Below are 22,520 nucleotides of genomic sequence, written 5' to 3'. Positions count from 1 at the left end.
AAGGAATTTGATCTATTTTGCTTTATATGTTGTTTTTCTCTTACATATTGCAAGATGTCTCACGTTGCATCTGAGCCAGATGATACTACAGGAAAATCACTGCCTGCTGGATCTACCAAAGCTAAGTGTATCTGCTGTAAATTTTTGGTAGCTATTCCTCCAGCTGTTGTTTGTAATAATTGTCATGACAAACTTGTTAAAGCAGATAATATTTCCTTTAGTAATGTACCATTGCCTGTTGCAGTTCCCTCAACATCTAAGGTGCAGAATGTTCCTGATAACATAAGAGATTTTGTTTCTGAATCCATAAAGAAGGCTTTGTCTGTTATTTCTCCTTCTAGTAAACGTAAAAAGTCTTTTAAATCTTCTCTCTCTACAGATGAATTTTTAAATGAACACCATCATTCTGATTCTTTGGACTCTTCTGGTTCAGAGGATTCTATCTCAGAGATTGATGCTGATAAATCTTCATATTTATTTAAGATGGAATTTATTCGCTCTTTACTTAAAGAAGTACTAATTGCTTTAGAAATAGAGGATTCTAGTCCTCTTGATACTAATTCTATACGTTTGGATAAGGTTTTTAAAGCTCCTGCGGTTATTCCAGAAGTTTTTCCTGTTCCTAATGCTATTTCTGCAGTGATTTCCAAAGAATGGGATAAATTGGGTAATTCATTTACTCCTTCTAAACGTTTTAAGCAATTATATCCTGTTCCGCCTGACAGGTTAGAATTTTGGGACAAAATCCCTAAAGTTGATGGGGCTATTTCTACCCTTGCTAAACGTACTACCATTCCTACGTCAGATGGTACCTCGTTTAAGGATCCTTTAGATAGAAAAATTGAATCTTTTCTAAGAAAAGCTTATCTGTGTTCAGGTAATCTTCTTAGACCTGCTATATCATTGGCTGATGTTGCTGCAGCTTCAACTTTTTGGTTGGAAACCCTAGCGCAACAAGTAGCAGATCGTGATTCTCATGATATTATTATTCTTCTCCAGCATGCTAATAATTTTATCTGTGATGCCATTTTTGATATTATTAGAGTTGATGTTAGGTTTATGTCTCTGGCTATCTTAGCCAGAAGAGCTTTATGGCTTAAGACTTGGAATGCTGATATGGCTTCTAAATCAACTCTACTTTCCATTTCTTTCCAGGGAAACAAATTATTTGGTTCTCAGTTGGATTCTATTATTTCAACTGTTACTGGTGGGAAAGGAACTTTTTTACCACAGGATAAAAAATCTAAAGGTAAAAAGAGGGCTAACAATCGTTTTCGTTCCTTTCGTTTCAACAAAGAACAAAAGCCTGATCCTTCGTCCTCAGGAGCAGTTTCAGTTTGGAAACCATCTCCAGTCTGGAATAAATCCAAGCCTGCTAGAAAGGCAAAGCCTGCTTCTAAGTTCACATGAAGGTACGGCCCTCATTCCAGTTCAGCTGGTAGGGGGCAGGTTACGTTTTTTCAAAGAAATTTGGATCAATTCTGTTCACAATCTTTGGATTCAGAACATTGTTTCAGAAGGGTACAGAATTGGTTTCAAGATGAGACCTCCTGCAAAGAGATTTTTTCTTTCCCGTGTCCCAGTAAATCCAGTGAAAGCTCAAGCATTTCTGAATTCTGTTTCAGATCTAGAGTTGGCTGGAGTAATTATGCCAGTTCCAGTTCCGGAACAGGGGATGGGGTTTTATTCAAATCTCTTCATTGTACCAAAGAAGGAGAATTCCTTCAGACCAGTTCTGGATCTAAAATTATTGAATCGTTATGTAAGGATACCAACGTTCAAGATGGTAACTGTAAGGACTATATTGCCTTTTGTTCAGCAAGGGAATTATATGTCCACAATAGATTTACAGGATGCATATCTGCATATTCCGATTCATCCAGATCATTTTCAGTTCCTGAGATTCTCTTTTCTGGACAAGCATTACCAATTTGTGGCTCTACCGTTTGGCCTTGCTACAGCTCCAAGAATTTTCACAAAGATTCTCGGTGCCCTTCTGTCTGTAATCAGAGAACAGGGTATTGTGGTATTTCCTTATTTGGACGATATCTTGGTACTTGCTCAGTCTTTACATTTAGCAGAGTCTCATACGAATCGACTGGTGTTGTTTCTTCAAGATCATGGTTGGAGGATCAATTTACCAAAAAGTTCTTTGATTCCTCAAACAAGGGTAACCTTTCTGGGTTTCCAGATAGATTCAGTGTCCATGACTCTGTCTTTAACAGACAAGAGACGTCTAAAATTGATTACAGCTTGTCGAAACCTTCAGTCTCAATCATTCCCTTCGGTAGCCTTATGCATGGAAATTCTAGGTCTTATGACTGCTGCATCGGACGCGATCCCCTTTGCTCGTTTTCACATGCGACCTCTTCAGCTCTGTATGCTGAACCAATGGTGCAGGGATTACACGAAGATATATCAATTAATATCTTTAAAACCGATTGTTCGACACTCTCTAACGTGGTGGACAGATCACCATCGTTTAATTCAGGGGGCTTCTTTTGTTCTTCCGACCTGGACTGTAATTTCAACAGATGCAAGTCTCACAGGTTGGGGAGCTGTGTGGGGATCTCTGACGGCACAGGGAGTTTGGGAATCTCAGGAGGTGAGATTACCGATCAATATTTTGGAACTCCGTGCAATTTTCAGAGCTCTTCAGTTTTGGCCTCTTCTGAAGAGAGAATCGTTCATTTGTTTTCAGACAGACAATGTCACAACTGTGGCATACATCAATCATCAAGGAGGGACTCACAGTCCTCTGGCTATGAAAGAAGTATCTCGAATTTTGGTTTGGGCGGAATCCAGCTCCTGTCTAATCTCTGCGGTTCATATCCCAGGTGTAGACAATTGGGAAGCGGATTATCTCAGTCGCCAAACGTTGCATCCGGGCGAATGGTCTCTTCACCCAGAGGTATTTTCTTCAGATTGTTCAAATGTGGGGGCTTCCAGAGATAGATCTGATGGCCTCTCATCTAAACAAGAAACTTCCCAGGTATCTGTCCAGATCCCGGGATCCTCAGGCGGAGGCAGTGGATGCATTATCACTTCCTTGGAAGTATCATCCTGCCTATATCTTTCCGCCTCTAGTTCTTCTTCCAAGAGTAATCTCCACGATTCTGAGGGAATGCTCGTTTGTTCTGCTAATAGCTCCGGCATGGCCTCACAGGTTTTGGTATGCGGATCTTGTCCGGATGGCATCTTGCCAACCATGGACTCTTCCGTTAAGACCAGACCTTCTGTCGCAAGGTCCTTTTTTCCATCAGGATCTGAAATCCTTAAATTTAAAGGTATGGAGATTGAACGCTTGATTCTTAGTCAAAGAGGTTTCTCTGACTCTGTGATTGATACTATGTTACAGGCTCGTAAATCTGTATCTAGAGAGATATATTATAGAGTCTGGAAGACTTATATTTCTTGGTGTCTTACTCATCATTTTTCTTGGTATTCTTTTAGAATTCCGAGAATATTACAATTTCTTCAGGATGGTTTAGATAAGGGTTTGTCCGCAAGTTCCTTGAAAGGACAAATCTCTGCTCTTTCTGTTCTTTTTCACAGAAAGATTGCTATTCTTCCTGATATTCATTGTTTTGTACAAGCTTTGGTTCGTATAAAACCTGTCATTAAGTCAATTTCTCCTCCATGGAGTTTGAATTTGGTTCTGGGAGCTCTTCAAGCTCCTCCGTTTGAACCTATGCATTCATTGGACATTAAATTGCTTTCTTGGAAAGTTTTGTTCCTTTTGGCCATCTCTTCTGCCAGAAGAGTTTCTGAATTATCTGCTCTTTCTTGTGAGTCTCCTTTTCTGATTTTTCATCAGGATAAGGCGGTGTTGCGAACTTCTTTTGAATTTTTACCTAAGGTTGTGAATTCCAACAACATTAGTAGAGAAATCGTGGTTCCTTCATTATGTCCTAATCCTAAGAATTCTAAGGAAAAATCGTTACATTCTTTGGATGTTGTTAGAGCTTTGAAATATTATGTTGAAGCTACTAAATCTTTCCGAAAGACTTCTAGTCTATTTGTCATCTTTTCTGGTTCTAGAAAAGGCCAGAAAGCTTCTGCCATTTCTTTGGCATCCTGGTTGAAATCTTTAATTCATCTTGCCTATGTTAAATCGGGTAAGACTCCGCCTCAGAGGATTACAGCTCATTCTACTAGGTCAGTTTCTACTTCCTGGGCGTTTAGGAATGAAGCTTCAGTTGATCAGATTTGCAAAGCAGCGACTTGGTCCTCTTTGCATACTTTTACTAAATTCTACCATTTTGATGTATTCTCTTCTTCTGAAGCAGTTTTTGGTAGAAAGGTTCTTCAGGCAGTGGTTTCGGTTTGAATCTTCTGCTTATGTTTTTCATTAAACTTTATTTCTCCAACATAGGTGTGTCCGGTCCACGGCGTCATCCTTACTTGTGGGATATTCTCTTCCCCAACAGGAAATGGCAAAGAGCCCAGCAAAGCTGGTCACATGATCCCTCCTAGGCTCCGCCTACCCCAGTCATTCTCTTTGCCGTTGTACAGGCAACATCTCCACGGAGATGGCTTAGAGTTTTTTAGTGTTTAACTGTAGTTTTTATTATTCAATCAAGAGTTTGTTATTTTAAAATAGTGCTGGTATGTACTATTTACTCAGAAACAGAAAAGAGATGAAGATTTCTGTTTGTATGAGGAAAATGATTTTAGCAACCGTTACTAAAATCCATGGCTGTTCCACACAGGACTGTTGAGAGGAATTAACTTCAGTTGGGGGAACAGTGAGCAGTCTCTTGCTGCTTGAGGTATGACACATTCTAACAAGACGATGTAATGCTGGAAGCTGTCATTTTCCCTATGGGATCCGGTAAGCCATGTTTATTAAGATTGTAAATAAGGGCTTCACAAGGGCTTATTAAGACTGTAGACTTTTTCTGGGCTAAATCGATTCATTATTAACACATATTTAGCCTTGAGGAATCATTTAATCTGGGTATTTTGATAAGATTATATCGGCAGGCACTTTTTTAGACACCTTTCTCTTTAGGGGCTTTCCCAAATCATAGGCAGAGCCTCTTTTTCGCGCCGGTGTTGCGCACTTGTTTTTGAGAGGCATGACATGCAGTCGCATGTGTGAGGAGCTCTGATACATAGAAAAGACTTTCTGAAGGCGTCATTTGGTATCGTATTCCCCTTTGGGCTTGGTTGGGTCTCAGCAAAGCAGATACCAGGGACTGTAAAGGGGTTAAAGTTAAAAACGGCTCCGGTTCCGTTATTTTAAGGGTTAAAGCTTCCAAATTTGGTGTGCAATACTTTTAAGGCTTTAAGACACTGTGGTGAAATTTTGGTGAATTTTGAACAATTCCTTCATATTTTTTCACAATTGCAGTAATAAAGTGTGTTCAGTTTAAAATTTAAAGTGACAGTAACGGTTTTATTTTAAAACGTTTTTTGTACTTTGTTATCAAGTTTATGCCTGTTTAACATGTCTGAACTACCAGATAGACTGTGTTCTGAATGTGGGGAAGCCAGAGTTCCTTCTCATTTAAATAAATGTGATTTATGTGACAATGACAATGATGCCCAAGATGATTCCTCAAGTGAGGGGAGTAAGCATGGTACTGCATCATTCCCTCCTTCGTCTACACGAGTCTTGCCCACTCAGGAGGCCCCTAGTACATCTAGCGCGCCAATACTCCTTACTATGCAACAATTAACGGCTGTAATGGATAATTCTGTCAAAAACATTTTAGCCAAAATGCACACTTATCAGCGTAAGCGCGACTGCTCTGTTTTAGATACTGAAGAGCATGACGACGCTGATAATAATGGTTCTGAAGGGCCCCTAAACCAGTCTGATGGGGCCAGGGAGGTTTTGTCTGAGGGAGAAATTACTGATTCAGGGAACATTTCTCAACAAGCTGAACCTGATGTGATTACGTTTAAATTTAAGTTGGAACATCTCCGCATCCTGCTTAAGGAGGTATTATCCACTCTGGATGATTGTGACAAGTTGGTCATCCCAGAGAAACTATGTAAAATGGACAAGTTCCTAGAGGTCCCGGGGCTCCCAGAAGCTTTTCCTATACCCAAGCGGGTGGCGGACATTGTAAATAAAGAATGGGAAAGGCCCGGTATTCCTTTCGTCCCTCCCCCCATATTTAAAAAATTGTTTCCTATGGTCGACCCCAGAAAGGACTTATGGCAGACAGTCCCCAAGGTCGAGGGAGCGGTTTCCACTTTAAACAAACGCACCACTATACCCATAGAAGATAGTTGTGCTTTCAAAGATCCTATGGATAAAAAATTAGAAGGTTTACTTAAAAAGATGTTTGTTCAGCAGGGTTACCTTCTACAACCTATTTCATGCATTGTCCCTGTCGCTACAGCCGCGTGTTTCTGGTTTGATGAGCTGGTAAAGGCGGTCGATAGTGATTCTCCTCCTTATGAGGAGATTATGGACAGAATCAATGCTCTCAAATTGGCTAATTCTTTCACCCTAGACGCCACTTTGCAATTGGCTAGGTTAGCGGCTAAGAATTCTGGGTTTGCTATTGTGGCGCGCAGAGCGCTTTGGTTGAAATCTTGGTCAGCTGATGCGTCTTCCAAGAACAAGCTACTTAACATTCCTTTCAAGGGGAAAACGCTGTTTGGCCCTGACTTGAAAGAGATTATCTCTGATATCACTGGGGGTAAGGGCCACGCCCTTCCTCAGGATCGGCCTTTCAAGGCCAAAAATAAACCTAATTTTCGTCCCTTTCGTAGAAACGGACCAGCCCAAAGTGCTACGTCCTCTAAGCAAGAGGGTAATACTTCTCAAGCCAAGCCAGCTTGGAGACCAATGCAAGGCTGGAACAAGGGAAAGCAGGCCAAGAAACCTGCCACTGCTACCAAGACAGCATGAAATGTTGGCCCCCGATCCGGGACCGGATCTGGTGGGGGGCAGACTCTCTCTCTTCGCTCGGGCTTGGGCAAGAGATGTTCTGGATCCTTGGGCGCTAGAAATAGTCTCCCAAGGTTATCTTCTGGAATTCAAGGGGCTTCCCCCAAGGGGGAGGTTCCACAGGTCTCAGTTGTCTTCAGACCACATAAAAAGACAGGCATTCTTACGTTGTGTAGAAGACCTGTTAAAAATGGGAGTGATTCATCCTGTTCCATTAGGAGAACAAGGGATGGGGTTCTACTCCAATCTGTTCATAGTTCCCAAAAAAGAGGGAACGTTCAGACCAATCTTAGATCTCAAGATCTTAAACAAGTTTCTCAAGGTTCCATCGTTCAAAATGGAAACCATTCGAACAATTCTTCCTTCCATCCAGGAAGGTCAATTCATGACCACGGTGGATTTAAAGGATGCGTATCTACATATTCCTATCCACAAGGAACATCATCGGTTCCTAAGGTTCGCATTCCTGGACAAGCATTACCAGTTCGTGGCGCTTCCTTTCGGATTAGCCACTGCTCCAAGGATTTTCACAAAGGTACTAGGGTCCCTTCTAGCTGTGCTAAGACCAAGGGGCATTGCTGTAGTACCTTACTTGGACGACATTCTGATTCAAGCGTCGTCCCTTCCTCAAGCAAAGGCTCACACGGACATCGTCCTGGCCTTTCTCAGATCTCACGGATGGAAAGTGAACGTGGAAAAGAGTTCTCTATCTCCGTCAACAAGGGTTCCCTTCTTGGGGACAATAATAGACTCCTTAGAAATGAGGATTTTTCTGACAGAGGCCAGAAAAACAAAACTTCTAGACTCTTGTCGGATACTTCATTCCGTTCCTCTTCCTTCCATAGCGCAGTGCATGGAAGTGATAGGTTTGATGGTAGCGGCAATGGACATAGTTCCTTTTGCGCGCATTCATCTAAGACCATTACAACTGTGCATGCTCAGTCAGTGGAATGGGGACTATACAAACTTGTCTCCGAGGATACAAGTAAATCAGAGGACCAGAGACTCACTCCGTTGGTGGCTGTCCCTGGACAACCTGTCACAAGGGATGACCTTCCGCAGACCAGAGTGGGTCATTGTCACGACCGACGCCAGTCTGATGGGCTGGGGCGCGGTCTGGGGATCCCTGAAAGCTCAGGGTCTTTGGTCTCGGGAAGAATCTCTTCTACCGATAAATATTCTGGAACTGAGAGCGATATTCAATGCTCTCAAGGCTTGGCCTCAACTAGCGAGGGCCAAGTTCATACGGTTTCAATCAGACAACATGACAACTGTTGCGTACATCAACCATCAGGGGGGAACAAGGAGTTCCCTGGCGATGGAAGAAGTGACCAAAATCATTCTATGGGCGGAGTCTCACTCCTGCCACCTGTCTGCTATCCACATCCCAGGAGTGGAAAATTGGGAAGCGGATTTTCTGAGTCGTCAGACATTGCATCCGGGGGAGTGGGAACTCCATCCGGAAATCTTTGCCCAAGTCACTCAACTGTGGGGCATTCCAGACATGGATCTGATGGCCTCTCGTCAGAACTTCAAAGTTCCTTGCTACGGGTCCAGATCCAGGGATCCCAAGGCGGCTCTAGTGGATGCACTAGTAGCACCTTGGACCTTCAAACTAGCTTATGTATTCCCGCCGTTTCCTCTCATCCCCAGGCTGGTAGCCAGGATCAATCAGGAAAGGGCGTCGGTGATCTTGATAGCTCCTGCGTGGCCACGCAGGACTTGGTATGCAGATCTGGTGAATATGTCATCGGCTCCACCATGGAAGCTACCTTTGAGACGAGACCTTCTTGTTCAAGGTCCGTTCGAACATCCGAATCTGGTCTCACTCCAGCTGACTGCTTGGAGATTGAACGCTTGATCTTATCGAAGCGAGGGTTCTCAGATTCTGTTATCGATACTCTTGTTCAGGCCAGAAAGCCTGTAACTAGAAAGATTTACCACAAAATTTGGAAAAAATATATCTGTTGGTGTGAATCTAAAGGATTCCCTTGGGACAAGGTTAAGATTCCTAAGATTCTATCCTTCCTTCAAGAAGGATTGGAAAAAGGATTATCTGCAAGTTCCCTGAAGGGACAGATTTCTGCCTTGTCTGTGTTACTTCACAAAAAGCTGGCAGCTGTGCCAGATGTTCAAGCCTTTGTTGAGGCTCTGGTTAGAATCAAGCCTGTTTACAAACCTTTGACTCCTCCTTGGAGTCTCAACTTAGTTCTTTCAGTTCTTCAGGGGGTTCCGTTTGAACCCTTACATTCCGTTGATATTAAGTTATTATCTTGGTTGCAATTTCTTCTGCTAGAAGAGTTTCAGAATTATCTGCTCTGCAGTGTTCTCCTCCTTATCTGGTGTTCCATGCAGATAAGGTGGTTTTACGTACTAAACCTGGTTTTCTTCCAAAAGTTGTTTCTAACAAAAACATTAACCAGGAGATTATCGTACCTTCTCTGTGTCCGAAACCAGTTTCGAAGTAGGAACGTTTGTTGCACAATTTGGATGTTGTTCGCGCTCTAAAATTCTATTTAGATGCTACAAAGGATTTTAGACAAACATCTTCCTTGTTTGTTGTTTATTCCGGTAAAAGGAGAGGTCAAAAAGCAACTTCTACCTCTCTCTCTTTTTGGATTAAAAGCATCATCAGATTGGCTTACGAGACTGCCGGACGGCAGCCTCCCGAAAGAATCACAGCTCATTCCACTAGGGCTGTGGCTTCCACATGGGCCTTCAAGAACGAGGCTTCTGTTGATCAGATATGTAGGGCAGCGACTTGGTCTTCACTGCACACTTTTACCAAATTTTACAAGTTTGATACTTTTGCTTCTTCTGAGGCTATTTTTGGGAGAAAGGTTTTGCAAGCCGTGGTGCCTTCCATCTAGGTGACCTGATTTGCTCCCTCCCATCATCCGTGTCCTAAAGCTTTGGTATTGGTTCCCACAAGTAAGGATGACGCCGTGGACCGGACACACCTATGTTGGAGAAAACAGAATTTATGTTTACCTGATAAATTACTTTCTCCAACGGTGTGTCCGGTCCACGGCCCGCCCTGGTTTTTTAATAAGGTCTGATAATTTATTTTCTTTAACTACAGTCACCACGGTATCATATGGTTTCTCCTATGCAATTATTCCTCCTTAACGTCGGTCGAATGACTGGGGTAGGCGGAGCCTAGGAGGGATCATGTGACCAGCTTTGCTGGGCTCTTTGCCATTTCCTGTTGGGGAAGAGAATATCCCACAAGTAAGGATGACGCCGTGGACCGGACACACCGTTGGAGAAAGTAATTTATCAGGTAAACATAAATTCTGTTTTTTTATGTTTCCATAAAAAAAAAAATAATAATTAAGAGAATATCTAGGTAGCCATGCGCCCGAGTCTACCTATTTTGCTTTTTAACAAAGGATATCAAAAGAACAAAGTCAATAGTTTTTAATTGAAGTAAAATAAGTTTAAAAATGTTATACTCCTATCTAAATCATTAAAGAAAAAAATTGGGTTCCATGTCCCTTTAAAGGAGATAACAGGTAACAGGTGGATACTTTCTGCATTTTACAGTTGTTTTGTATATTCATTAAAATTGTTGTCCTTCACTGCACAAAAGAGCTTGTTTCTCAGAGAGAATGGAATAAAAATTTCCATGGCCAATTAATTTTTTTTTTTAAATTTATTTATGTACTGCAGCAAAAAAGAAATATTTTAATATATATATTTATTTTTCAAATTCTAGCTTCTTCCCTTGGACAGCAGTATTCTTGAGGAACACAAGAAAGAAGTGATTGAAGCTAAGCAGCTTGTACGAAAATTAACATTAGTTGTTTTGTCATCTGAAAAATCAGATGAAAAAGAGAAGGAAAAAGACAAAGATGAAGAAAAAACTGAAAAGGTATGCCTTTGCGCTTTAAAGATATTAATTGAAACAGTATTTATTTTTATTTTGTGTGTGATAATAAATTATAAATATAGATGATTTATGGATAGGGCTCACTTTCAAAGAATCCACACTTTATTTCTCATTCCGTATTGGCAAATCGAGGGAGATTTGGCGATTACATGTAAAACCCCAGTTTTATGAGCGACCTAGCAGTAACACAGTTAATATGGGAACCACACCTTTCCGTCTGCATTGTGTAGTGTAAGCTTATTGTGCTAATTAACTGTTTCACTGCTTGGCCGCTAACAAAACTAGCCTTAGAGGGAACACTGATTGGAACTATTGTATGATCTTAGGAGCAAACCAATCCCACATTTGAATAGTAAATAAAGTAACTTATTCCATTTGGTCACCAAGAAAAATTACCACCTACCCCACTGGACACCAGGGAGATCTTCTTTGTAGGGAAAGTGTGGCTCTAAAGAGGGCATACACTACACTTACTCAAAACAGCCCTTTTAAAAAAAGATGGATTACTCTTACGCCATATTTAACACATGACGACGTCAGGAATTGTAGTCACTTAGTTGGAAGAGTTTAAGGGTGTTGTAGACTCTAACAGGGATCCTAGCACCCCTATCTCAGTCTAAAATAATAAATTTATAAGAGCCAAGACCACTGTTTCAAATGTAGGATTCTCTGCACAGCTGGCCATCCATTGATTTTTATGGTCACAGTCACCACCTGATATAACCATATTGCAAAGAAGTGTTTGAGAACACTTAATTGAAAGAGCTACTATTGCATCCGTTAGTGGCAAATATCTTGTAGAAATGTTTTTATTTTTGGTAACCTTTCAACTCTAATGAAGCTCTTATCACCTCCTTTTAAATATAAGTATATTATATTGGAAAGATTGATATTAGTGGTTTTGTATCTTTATAGCTATCCAGTGAATATCAAAGTAATAAATATCACCTGGTTCAACCACTGGCTTTTTTTGTTGTGCTGTTTGATCAGAAAAACAAGAATCTACAACTCTCATCACAATTACAGATTTGCTGGTACCCAAAATTATGGGAGACCTATAACATATTTTGGGTCTTGGTCTGTTAACAAAATAGTTTTGTATGGTCTCGAAAAAGTACTGTTTCTGATGTTTAAATGCAAAATACTAAAGGTATGTGATTGTCTAAAAGGGCAACTAAATACAGTACAATTGAATAATTGACTAGTATACAATAAAAAGACTATGGAATAGATCTTAGTTTGAAATGAGCAGTAGAATGTTTTCTGGCAAAATGTCAGAGTTAATAATTTTATCAGGCAACCACAAAATGCTTATGTATGTACTCTGCACTTTAGTTCATGTTCAGTAGCAGCTGGTGACTCAGTGTGCATATAAAAAGAATGCACATTGTGTGCACTTTTTCATAATGGAAGTATAGTGGATTTTTTTTCTCCCAATTGCATGCTTTGTCTGAATTATGAAACTTTTTTTATAATTTCCTTCCATAAGGCAGGGAGAGTCCACGACTTCATTCCTTACTGCTGGAAATACATCACCTGGCCACAAGGAGGAGGCAAAGACACCCCAGCCGAAGGCTTAAATATCCCTCCCACTTCTCCTATCCCCCAGTTATTCTTTGCCTTTCGTTAGTATAGGAGACGGCAGAGATTTGGATAGTCATGTAATGGGTATGTTCCCTTCAAGAAAGGACTGGAGTTTTTAGTACTCATGTCAAACTCTCAGTGAGAGTATTGATGAAAGCTAGAGCCAGGAGATGCAGGGAAAGGTTTTCTGTGAACCCATCCAGACTGTCGCCTAACAGCTCATGAACAATCAGCGTTTCACTGCTTGCTGTTACACACTCAAGTCCATGTTAGAAGCGTTGCTGCAAGACTGTCACACTTGAGGCTGTGCCTGTTCCACAGCATGGGTCCTGGAGTGTAAGACCGTTTTTTATTTATACACTTTTGCTATTCAGGGTCACAGTGTGGCTCCTTTATGCCTCGATAGGATCAAGGGTTAATATCTCCTTCAGGGAGATTATTTAAACAGCAAGGGGTTATTTATAACTGCTTTAATGTGAGAGTTTTTGGGCTCATAGACTGTGCTTTTGGCTTGGAGCAAACAGGTTTCACTTTTCATTTTTTGTGTGTTGCACAGCTCATAATAGCTTAGCGCATTTTTCAAAGCAGGGGAAGTCCTGTCCTACTCACCACGTGACCGGGTGCGGTCTTATCATTTTCCTATGATCCTGCTGCGGACATCACACCTAAGGAGATCATTTTCACTGTTAGCTGTCTGGGTCTAGGAGGTGGTGAGTGCCCCAGCCATTGGGATTATAAATGTCCAGTTTTTTTAAAAAAAGCGTTTACTTTTTGTCCGTCCTTCTGTGAATATATCTTGGCTATGGAGGACTCTGATATTACATTAGAAGGTTCCGCTCCTTCTGTACTGATTAATAATTCCTGTTTATATTGTGAGGAGGCCATGGTTTGGCCGCCTGCTCAATTTTGTTCCATTTGCCTAAGCACTGTTCTAAAGTCTAAGAAGGGAGACAAGCCTGCTAATACTCATAGCGCTATTAGCCCCTCTGAGTCATCTACCTCTCAGGAATCTGTGTCCCGAGAGATTACTACCCTTTCTACACTACACTCTCCTCATGCAGTTCCCCACGGCTCAACTAATCCTCCATCTGGAGGGGGCTTTTTTTCCGGCTGACTTTACTGAGCAGTTACAATCGGCTGTGTTTGCGGCCCTGAGTGCCTTACCTCGCTCTAGCAAATGTAAGAGAAAGGTTAAACATAGTAGTTCTGACCTAGAGTCATCTAAATATTTGTCGGATTTAGCTACTATGTCCCAGATTCAGAGACTTCACTTTCTAAACCTGCTTCAGCGGAGGAACCCTCCTTTAGATTAAAATTGAACACCTGCGTTTTTTATTAAAGGAGGTTCTGTCTGCGCTAGAGGTTCCAGAGGCTACACTCCCTGAGGAACCTAAGATCCCTGAATTAGACAGGGTTTATGAAGACAGGAAGGTCCCGCTGACTTTTCCTGTGCCAATTAATATGGCGAACATTTATTAGTAATGAATTTGAAAGAATAGGAAGTTCTTTTTTCCCCTCGTGTACTGTTAAAAAAAAACGTATTTCTGGTCCCTGACTCTCAAATGGATTTATAGGGCTCCATCCCTAAGGTTGATAGAGCTATTTCTATGCTGGCTAAGCGTACTACTATCCCTCTGGAGGATAGTTCTTCTTCTTTTAGAAAGCCTACGGATAAGAAAATGGAAACCTTTCTGAGGAAGATATTTCTACTTATGGGATTTTTATTTTAACCGTCAGCAGCTGTAACTGCGGTTGCTAGAGCGGCTACCTACTGGTGCGACACTCTGTCGGAGCTCATTGAGTGGAGACTCCACTCGAGGATATTCAGGAGAGAATTAAGGTTCTGAGAATTGCTAACTCCATCTGTGACGCAAATATGCAGATTATTCACCTAAATGCAAAGGCTTCTGGCTTTGCAGTTCTAGCCCGTCGGGCTCTCTGGTTGAAGTCTTAGTCTGCGGATATGACTTCTAAATCCAGACTCCTTTCTCTTCCCTTTAAGGGGAAGATGTTATTCCGTCCAGGGCTGGACTCCATTATTTCTACGGTTACCGGAGGGAAAGGTGCCTTCCTACCTCAGAATAAGAAAAATAGGCCTAAGGGACGGCAATTGTCTAATTTTCGTTCTGACAAATCATGACAGCAATCATCATCCAAGTTCGAGCAGCCCAAGAGTACTTGGAAGCCGGCTCAGTTCTGGAATAAGTCCAAACAGACTAAGAAGCCTGCCAAGAACAAATTGGCATGAAGGGACGGCCCCCCATCCGGGATAGGATCGAGTAGGGATAGACTGTCTCTCTTTTTCAGATGCTTGGTACCAGGATGTACAGGATCCTTGGGTCTTGGAGGTTGTATCTCAAGGATACAGGATAGGATTGAAGTCTCATCCGCCCAGGGGCAGATTCCTACTCTCCAGTCTGTCTACAAAACTAGAAAAGAGGGCTGCCTTCTTAGCTTGCATACAGGATATCTCCTCTCTAGGTGTAATTGTCCTGGTACCTACAGAAGAAAGAGATTTGGGGTTTTATTCAAACCTTTTCGTGGTTCCAAAGAAGGAGGGAACTTTTCGTCCAATTCTGGACCTAAAGTGCTTAAACAAGTTTCTGAGAGTTCCCTCTTTCAAGATGGAGACAATACGTTCAATCCTTCTTCTGGTTCAGGAAGGACAGTTTATGACACCAATAGACCAGAATAATGCATAGCTTCACGTTTCCGATGCAGGGAACATTTTTAGTTCCTGAGGTTTGCCTTTCTGGACCAGCACTTCCAGTTTGTAGCTCTTCCGTTTTGGTCTAGCTACTGCTCCAAGGATATTTTCAAAGGTTCTGGGGGCTCTTCTAGCCGTTGCCAGAACACAAGGTATTGCAGTAGGGTATACCTGGAAGATATCTTGGTGCAGGCATCATCTTTTTGCATGTCTTGCCCTCCCGGCCTCTTTGAGACCCTCAGTGGCTCAGTGTATGGAGGAGATCGGACTCATGGTGTCTTGTATGGACATTATTCCTTTTGCCAGATTCCATCTCAGACCCTTACACCTATGCATGCTGAGACAATGGAACGGCAAATATTCAGATCTGACTCAACAGATTGTGCTGGACAACCTGTTGAGAGACTCACTCTCTTGGTGGTTCTGTCCAGATCATCTGACAATATCAGACAATATAACCTTAGTTGCCTACATCAGGGGGGAACGAGAAGTTCATTGGCGATGAGAGAAGTATCTTAGATACCAGAGTGGACGGAGACTCAAAGATGTACGCTGTCAGCGATCCACATTCCGGGTGTGGAAAAACTAGGAAGCGGACTTCCTCAGCAGGCAATCCTTTCATCCAGGGGAATAGTCTCTCCACCCCAAGGTGTTTGCAGAGATATGCAGCGAGTGGGGGACACCATAGATAGATCTCAATACCATGGTACCCAGGTACGGGTTGAGCTTGAGGGATCCTCAGGCGGAATTGATAGATGACCTATCAGTACCATGAAGGTTCAGACTCCTATCTTTTTCCTCCATTACCGCTTCTCCCTCGTGTGATGGCTCGCAGCAAGCAGGAGCGAGCATCAGTGATTCAGATTGCACCATTGTGGCCGTGAAGGATGTGGTTTGCGGTTCTGGTGGGGATGCCCTCATCTCATTGGAGGTTACCTTGTCACAGAGATCTGCTGATACAGGGTCCCTTCGTTCATCAAAATATAGATTCTCTGAGGCTGACTGCGTGGAGATTGATCACTTAGTCTTAGCTAAGAGAGTGTTCTCTGAGAGTGTTATCGACACTCTGGTTCAAGCTCGTAAGCCAGTTACTCATCGTATCCACCATAAAGTGTGTCAGATGATCTGGACAGAACCACCAAGAGAGTGAGTCTCTCGACAGGTGTGAAGAGCATGGCTTTTCCTGGCATAAGTTTTAAGGTTGCCAGATTGTTCTTTTCTCCTAGGATGGACTGGAGAAGGGTCTATCTGCTAGTTTTCTGAAGGGACAGATATTGGCCTTGTCGGTGTTACTGCAGAAGAGATTGGCTGAGCTACCGCATATGCAATCCTTTAAGGCACTGACTAGGATCAGACCTTTGTTTAGATCTGGGGCTCTGCCTTGGAGCCTAAATCTTGTTCTTAGTGTTTTGCAGCAGGCTACATTTGAGCCTATGCGTACTTTTGACATTAAATTGTTATCTTGGAAGGTTCTTTTTTTGCTGGCTATTGCCTCTGTGTGCAAAGTTTTTGAGAATTCTGCTTTGCAATGTGACTCTCCTTATCTTGTTTTCCATGTTGTAAGGCGGTTTTACATACTAAATTAGGGTTCCTCCCTAAGGTGGTGTTTGATCGTAACAGTAATCAAGAAATTGTTGTTCCTTCCTTGTGTCCTGATCCTCCTTCAGCGAAGGAACGCTTGCTTCACAATCTAGATGTGGTTCGTGCCTTGAAGTTCTATCTTCAGGCTACTAAGGAATTCAATCTTCCTCTTTGTCATCTATACGGGGAAGTGTAAGGGGCAGAAGGCTAATACGGCTCTATCTTTCAGGTTGAGTAGTGTTATCCGCTTAGCTTATGAGACAACAGGGTGACAGCCTCCTGAGAGGATAACTGCTCATTTCACTAAAGCAGTGGCTTCCTCCTGGGATTTTAAGAATGAAGCCTCTGTGGATCAGATTTGTAAGGCGGCTACCTGGTCCTCCTTACACAATTTTTCTACATTTTACAAGTTTGATGTGTTTGCTTCGGCTGAAGCAGCTTTTGGGAGAAAAGTTTTGCAGGCTGTGGTGCCCTCAGAATAGGGTCCGCCTCTTTTTTTTGTTTTTTTTTGTTACCTCCCATTATTCATTCTGGTTCCTCTAGAGCTTGGGTATACTCTTCCCAACAGTAAGGAATGAAGTCGTGGACTCTCCCTGCTTTATTGAAGGAAAGCATAATTTATGCTTACCAGATAAATTCCTTTCCTTCCTGCAAGGGAGAGTTCACGACCCTGTCCGTAATTTTATTTTTTGTTGGGCAGCTCCCTTTTTTATGTTTTTTTTTTTTTTTTTTCTTTCTGGCACCTTTTATACCCTTATGTTTCTCCTACTTTAACTTGTTCCCTCGGCAGAATGACTGGGGGATAGGGGAAGTGGGAGGGATATTTAAGGCTTTTGGCTGGGGTGTCTGTGCCTCCTCCTGGTGGCCAGGTGTTCTATTTCCCAACAGTAAGGAATAAAGTCGTGGACTCTCCCTGCCAGGAAGGAAATTTAAATTATCTGGTAAGCATAAATTATGTTTTTTTACTTTAGTGGCCCTTTTAAATGGTTAAATATCCAGGTCTATATATTTATATTGAGCAGCCGGCATTGGCTTCCTCTCCTTAAAGGGACATTATACACTCATTTTCAAATAAATGCATGTAATAGACACTACTATAAAGAATAAGATGCACAGATACTGATATAAAAATCCAGTATAAAACTGTTTAAACTTACTTAGAAGCTCGAAATGTAGCTCTGTTAAAAAGGTAGTTGGAAAGCCCACTGCAAGTGGGAAATAAGACACTCCCCCTCCCCCTTCTTTTGCATATGAAAAGACCCTTTACACAAACCGGAGCAAGCTGGAGAAGGTAGGAGTCTGAAAATCAGAGCAATGTTATCTTATAAAAATAAGCAAAGCTATACATTTAAAAAAACAAACAAAAAAAAAAAAACCCCCACACTTTATGGGCTATATAAATAGATCTACAAAACATTTATGCAAAGAAAAAATGAGTGTATAATGTCCCTTTAAGTTGTCATTCTTAATGCAAAAACTCTAGTAATTGTTCTGGGAAGAGATTGAGAAAACAAAAATCAATGCTCTCTCAGCCATTCCCAGTGATTTAGTATACTACCTCTTATGTGCTTTTTCTCTAAATAGATTTTAACATCTCAGCAGTCAAAATGCCCTGCAGTATAGTGCTATGTTGATAAATTGCATATTATTGTGTAATGAGAAACAGTTTTTCTTTCATGTAATTGGCAAGAGTCCATGAGCTAGTGACGTATGGGATATACAATCCTACCAGGAGGGGCAAAGTTTCCCAAACCTCAAAATGCCTATAAATACACCTCCCACCACACCCACAACTCGGTTTTACAAACTTTTCCTCCTATGGAGGTGGTGAAGTAAGTTTTTGCTTGATTTTTATGATTTCTTTTATGATAAACGCTTTTAAGCATTCTGAAGCCCAATTCCTCTGAGTACAATGTTTGTTAGAGGGATGTGAAGAGAGTATCACCTATTGATTTTTATGGTTTCTCTCACGGGAAATCTTTTCAAGGGTTCTCTGTTATTGGTCGTAGGGATTCATCTCCTACCTCCCTTTTCAGATCAACGATATACTCTTATACCATTACCTCTGCTGATAGTTTTCAGTACTGGTTTGGCTATCTGCTATATGTGGATGGGTGTCTTTAGGTAAGTATGTGTCATTATTTAAGACACTCTCTCAGCTACGATTAGCGCTTTATGTATTTATATAAAGTTCTAAATATATATATTTACTTATATTTGCCATGAGTCAGGTCTATGTATATTTCCCTTTGCAGTCTAGCAGTTTCAGTATGGGAATCATGTTTTAGGAAGTTTTTATTCTTACCTGGGGTATGGTTTCTTTTTCAATTTGACTTGTTTTTCTTTTAAAACCTGTGGGCAAATTAGGCTCGCGTGGGTGCAAAATGCTGTTATTGTTTCATTCTTGACGCGAGAATTTTTTGGCGCAAATATGATGACCAAGGTTGTAATTTCCTGCGTCTTAGTTGACGCCAGGTTGTTTGGCGCAAAATTGTGTCTGTTATGACGCAAGTTGCGTCACTTCCGGATGTTTGTTGGCGACAATTTTTTTTTATAATTTCTTTTGTTTCGTGCGTCTTACTTGGCGCCAAAACATTTGGTTTCTCCAACATAGGTGTGTCCGGTCCACGGCGTCATCCTTACTTGTGGGATATTCTCTTCCCCAACAGGAAATGGCAAAGAGCCCAGCAAAGCTGGTCACATGATCCCTCCTAGGCTCCGCCTACCCCAGTCATTCTCTTTGCCGTTGTACAGGCAACATCTCCACGGAGATGGCTTAGAGTTTTTTAGTGTTTAACTGTAGTTTTTATTATTCAATCAAGAGTTTGTTATTTTAAAATAGTGCTGGTATGTACTATTTACTCAGAAACAGAAAAGAGATGAAGATTTCTGTTTGTATGAGGAAAATGATTTTAGCACCGTAACTAAAATCCATGGCTGTTCCACACAGGACTGTTGAGAGCAATTAACTTCAGTTGGGGGAACAGTGTGCAGTCTCTTACTGCTTGAGGTATGACACATTCTAACAAGACGATGTAATGCTGGAAGCTGTCATTTTCCCTATGGGATCCGGTAAGCCATTTTTATTACAGACAGTAAATAAGGGCTTCACAAGGGCTTATTAAGACTGTAGACTTTTTCTGGGCTAAATCGATTCATTATTAACACATATTTAGCCTTGAGGAATCATTTATTCTGGGTATTTTGATATGATTATATCGGCAGGCACTGTTTTTGACACCTTATTCTTTAGGGGCTTTCCCTAATCATAGTCAGAGCCTCATTTTCGCGCCGGTATGGCGCACTTGTTTTTGAGGACAGCATGGCATGCAGCTGCATGTGTGTGGAGCTCTGATACATAGAAAAGTCTTTCTGAAGGCATCATTTGGTATCGTATTCCCCTTTGGGCTTGGTTGGGTCTCAGCAAAGCAGATTCCAGGGACTGTAAAGGGGTTAAATATAAAAACGGCTCCGGTTCCGTTATTTTAAGGGTTAAAGCTTCCAAATTTGGTGTGCAATACTTTTAAGGCTTTAAGACACTGTGGTGAAATTTTGGTGAATTTTGAACAATTCCTTCATACTTTTTCGCAATTGCAGTAATAAAGTGTGTTTAGTTTAAAATTTAAAGTGACAGTAACGGTTTTATTTTAAAACGTTTTTTGTGCTTTGTTATCAAGTTTATGCCTGTTTAACATGTCTGAACTACCAGATAGATTGTGTTCTGACTGTGGGGAAACCAAGGTTCCTTCTCATTTAACTATATGTATTTTATGTCATAAAAAAATTTAGTAAAAATGATGCCCAAGATGATTCCTCAAGTGAGGGGAGTAAGCATGGTACTGCATCATCCCCTACTTCGTCTACACCAGTCTTGCCCATACAGGAGGCCCCTAGTACATCTAGTGCGCCAATACTCCTTACTATGCAACATTTAACGGCTGTAATGGATAATTCTATCAAAAACATTTTAGCCAATATGCCCACTTATCAGCGAAAGCGCGACTGCTCTGTTTTAGAAAATTCTGTAGAGCATGAGAACGCTGATGATATGGTTTCTGAAGGGCCCCTACACCAGTCTGAGGGGGCCAGGGAGGTTTTGTCTGAGGGAGAAATTTCAGATTCAGGAAACATTTCTCAACAAGCTGAACCTGATGTGATTAATTTTAAATTTAAGTTGGAACATCTCCGCGCTCTGCTTAAGGAGGTGTTATCCAATTTGGATGATTGTGATTATCTGGTCATTCCAGAACCACTATGTAAAATGGAAAAGTTCTTAGAGGCCCCGGGGCCCCCCGAAGCTTTTCCTATATCCAAGCGGGTGGCGTACATTGTTAGTAAAGAATGGGACAGGCCCGGTATACCTTTAGTACCTCCCCCCATATTTATAAAATTGTTTTCCTATAGTCGACCCCAGAAAGGACTGATGGCAGACAGTCCCCAAGGTCGAGGGGGCGGTTTCTACTCTACACAAGCGCGCCACTATACCCATAGAAGATAGTTGTGCTTTCCAAGATCCTATGGATAAAAAATTAGAAGGTCTGCTAAAGATGTTTGTTCAGCAAGGTTCCCTTCTACAACCAATTGCATGCATTGTCCCTGTCACTGCAGCCGCGTGTTTCTAGTTTGATGAGCTAGGAAAGGCGATTATTAGTAATTCTTCTTCTTATGAGGAGATTATGGACAGAATTCGTGCTCTTAAATTGGCTAATTCTTTCACCCTAGACGCCACCTTGCAATTGGCTAGGTTAGCGGCGAAAAAATTCTGGGTTTGCTATTGTGGCGCAGAGCGCTTTGGTTAAAATCTTGGGCAGCGGATGCGTCTTCCAAGAACAAATTGCTTGACATTCCTTTCAAGGGGAAAACACTCTTTGGCCCTGACTTGAAAGAGATTATCTCTGATATCACTGGGGGCAAGGGCCACGCCCTTCCTCAGGATAGGTCTTTTCAAGACCAAAAATAAACCTAAGTTTCGTCCCTTTCGCAGAAACGGATCAGCCCCAAGGGCTACGTCCTCTAAGCAGGAAGGTAATACTTCTCAAGCCAATCCAGCCTGGAGACCTATGCAAGGCTGGAACAAAGGAAAGCTGGCCAGGAAACCTGCCACTGCTACCAAGACAGCATGAAATGCGGGCCCCCGATCCGGGACCGGATCTGGTGGGGGGCAGACTCTCTCTCTTCGCTCAGGCTGGGGCAAGAGATGTTCTGGATCCTTGGGCGCTAGAAATAGTCTCCCAAGGTTATTCTCTGGAGTTCAAGGGGCTTCCTCCAAGGGGGAGGTTCCACAGGTCTCAGTTGTCTTCAGACCACATAAGAAGACAGGCATTCTTACATTGGGTAGAAGACCTGCTAAAAATGGGAGTGATTCATCCTGTTCCATTAGGAGAACAAGGGATGGGGTTCTACTCCAATCTGTTCATAGTTCCCAAAAAAGAGGGAACGTTCAGACCAATCTTAGATCTCAAGATCTTGAACAAGTTTCTCAAGGTTCCATCGTTCAAGATGGAAACCATTCGAACACTTCTTCCTTCCATCCAGGAAGGTCAATTCATGACCAAGGTGGATTTCAAGGATGCGTATCTACATATTCCTATCCACAAGGAACATCATCGGTTCCTAAGGTTTGCATTCCTGGACAAGCATTTCCAGTTCGTGGCGTTTTCTTTCGGATTAGCCACTGCTCCTAGGATTTTCTCATAGGTACTAGGGTCCCTTCTGGCGGTGCTAAGACCAAGGGGCATTGCTGTAGTACCTTACTTGGACGACATTCTGATTCGAGCGTCGTCCCTTCCTCAAGTAAAGGCTCACACGGACATTGTCCTGGCCTTTCTCAGATCTCACGGATGGAA

The 22,520-nt window shown here is 41.9% G+C and overlaps 1 protein-coding gene across 1 annotated transcript in view; it reads left to right on the top strand.

Moving 5' to 3' along the window:
- THOC2 (THO complex subunit 2) overlaps nt 1–22,520 on the top strand; it is an 889,387-nt gene that overhangs the window by 119,765 nt on the left and 747,102 nt on the right. The window contains 1 exon segment of the mRNA XM_053699115.1: nt 10,629–10,784. Within this exon segment, the coding sequence (XP_053555090.1) occupies nt 10,629–10,784 (156 nt within the window).

The sequence above is a fragment of the Bombina bombina genome, chromosome 1 (assembly GCF_027579735.1).
Source record: "Bombina bombina isolate aBomBom1 chromosome 1, aBomBom1.pri, whole genome shotgun sequence".
Classification (NCBI taxonomy): Eukaryota; Metazoa; Chordata; class Amphibia; order Anura; family Bombinatoridae; genus Bombina; species Bombina bombina.
Note: the sequence above shows the minus strand (reverse complement) of the source record. Positions and strands in the feature narration are given on the sequence as shown.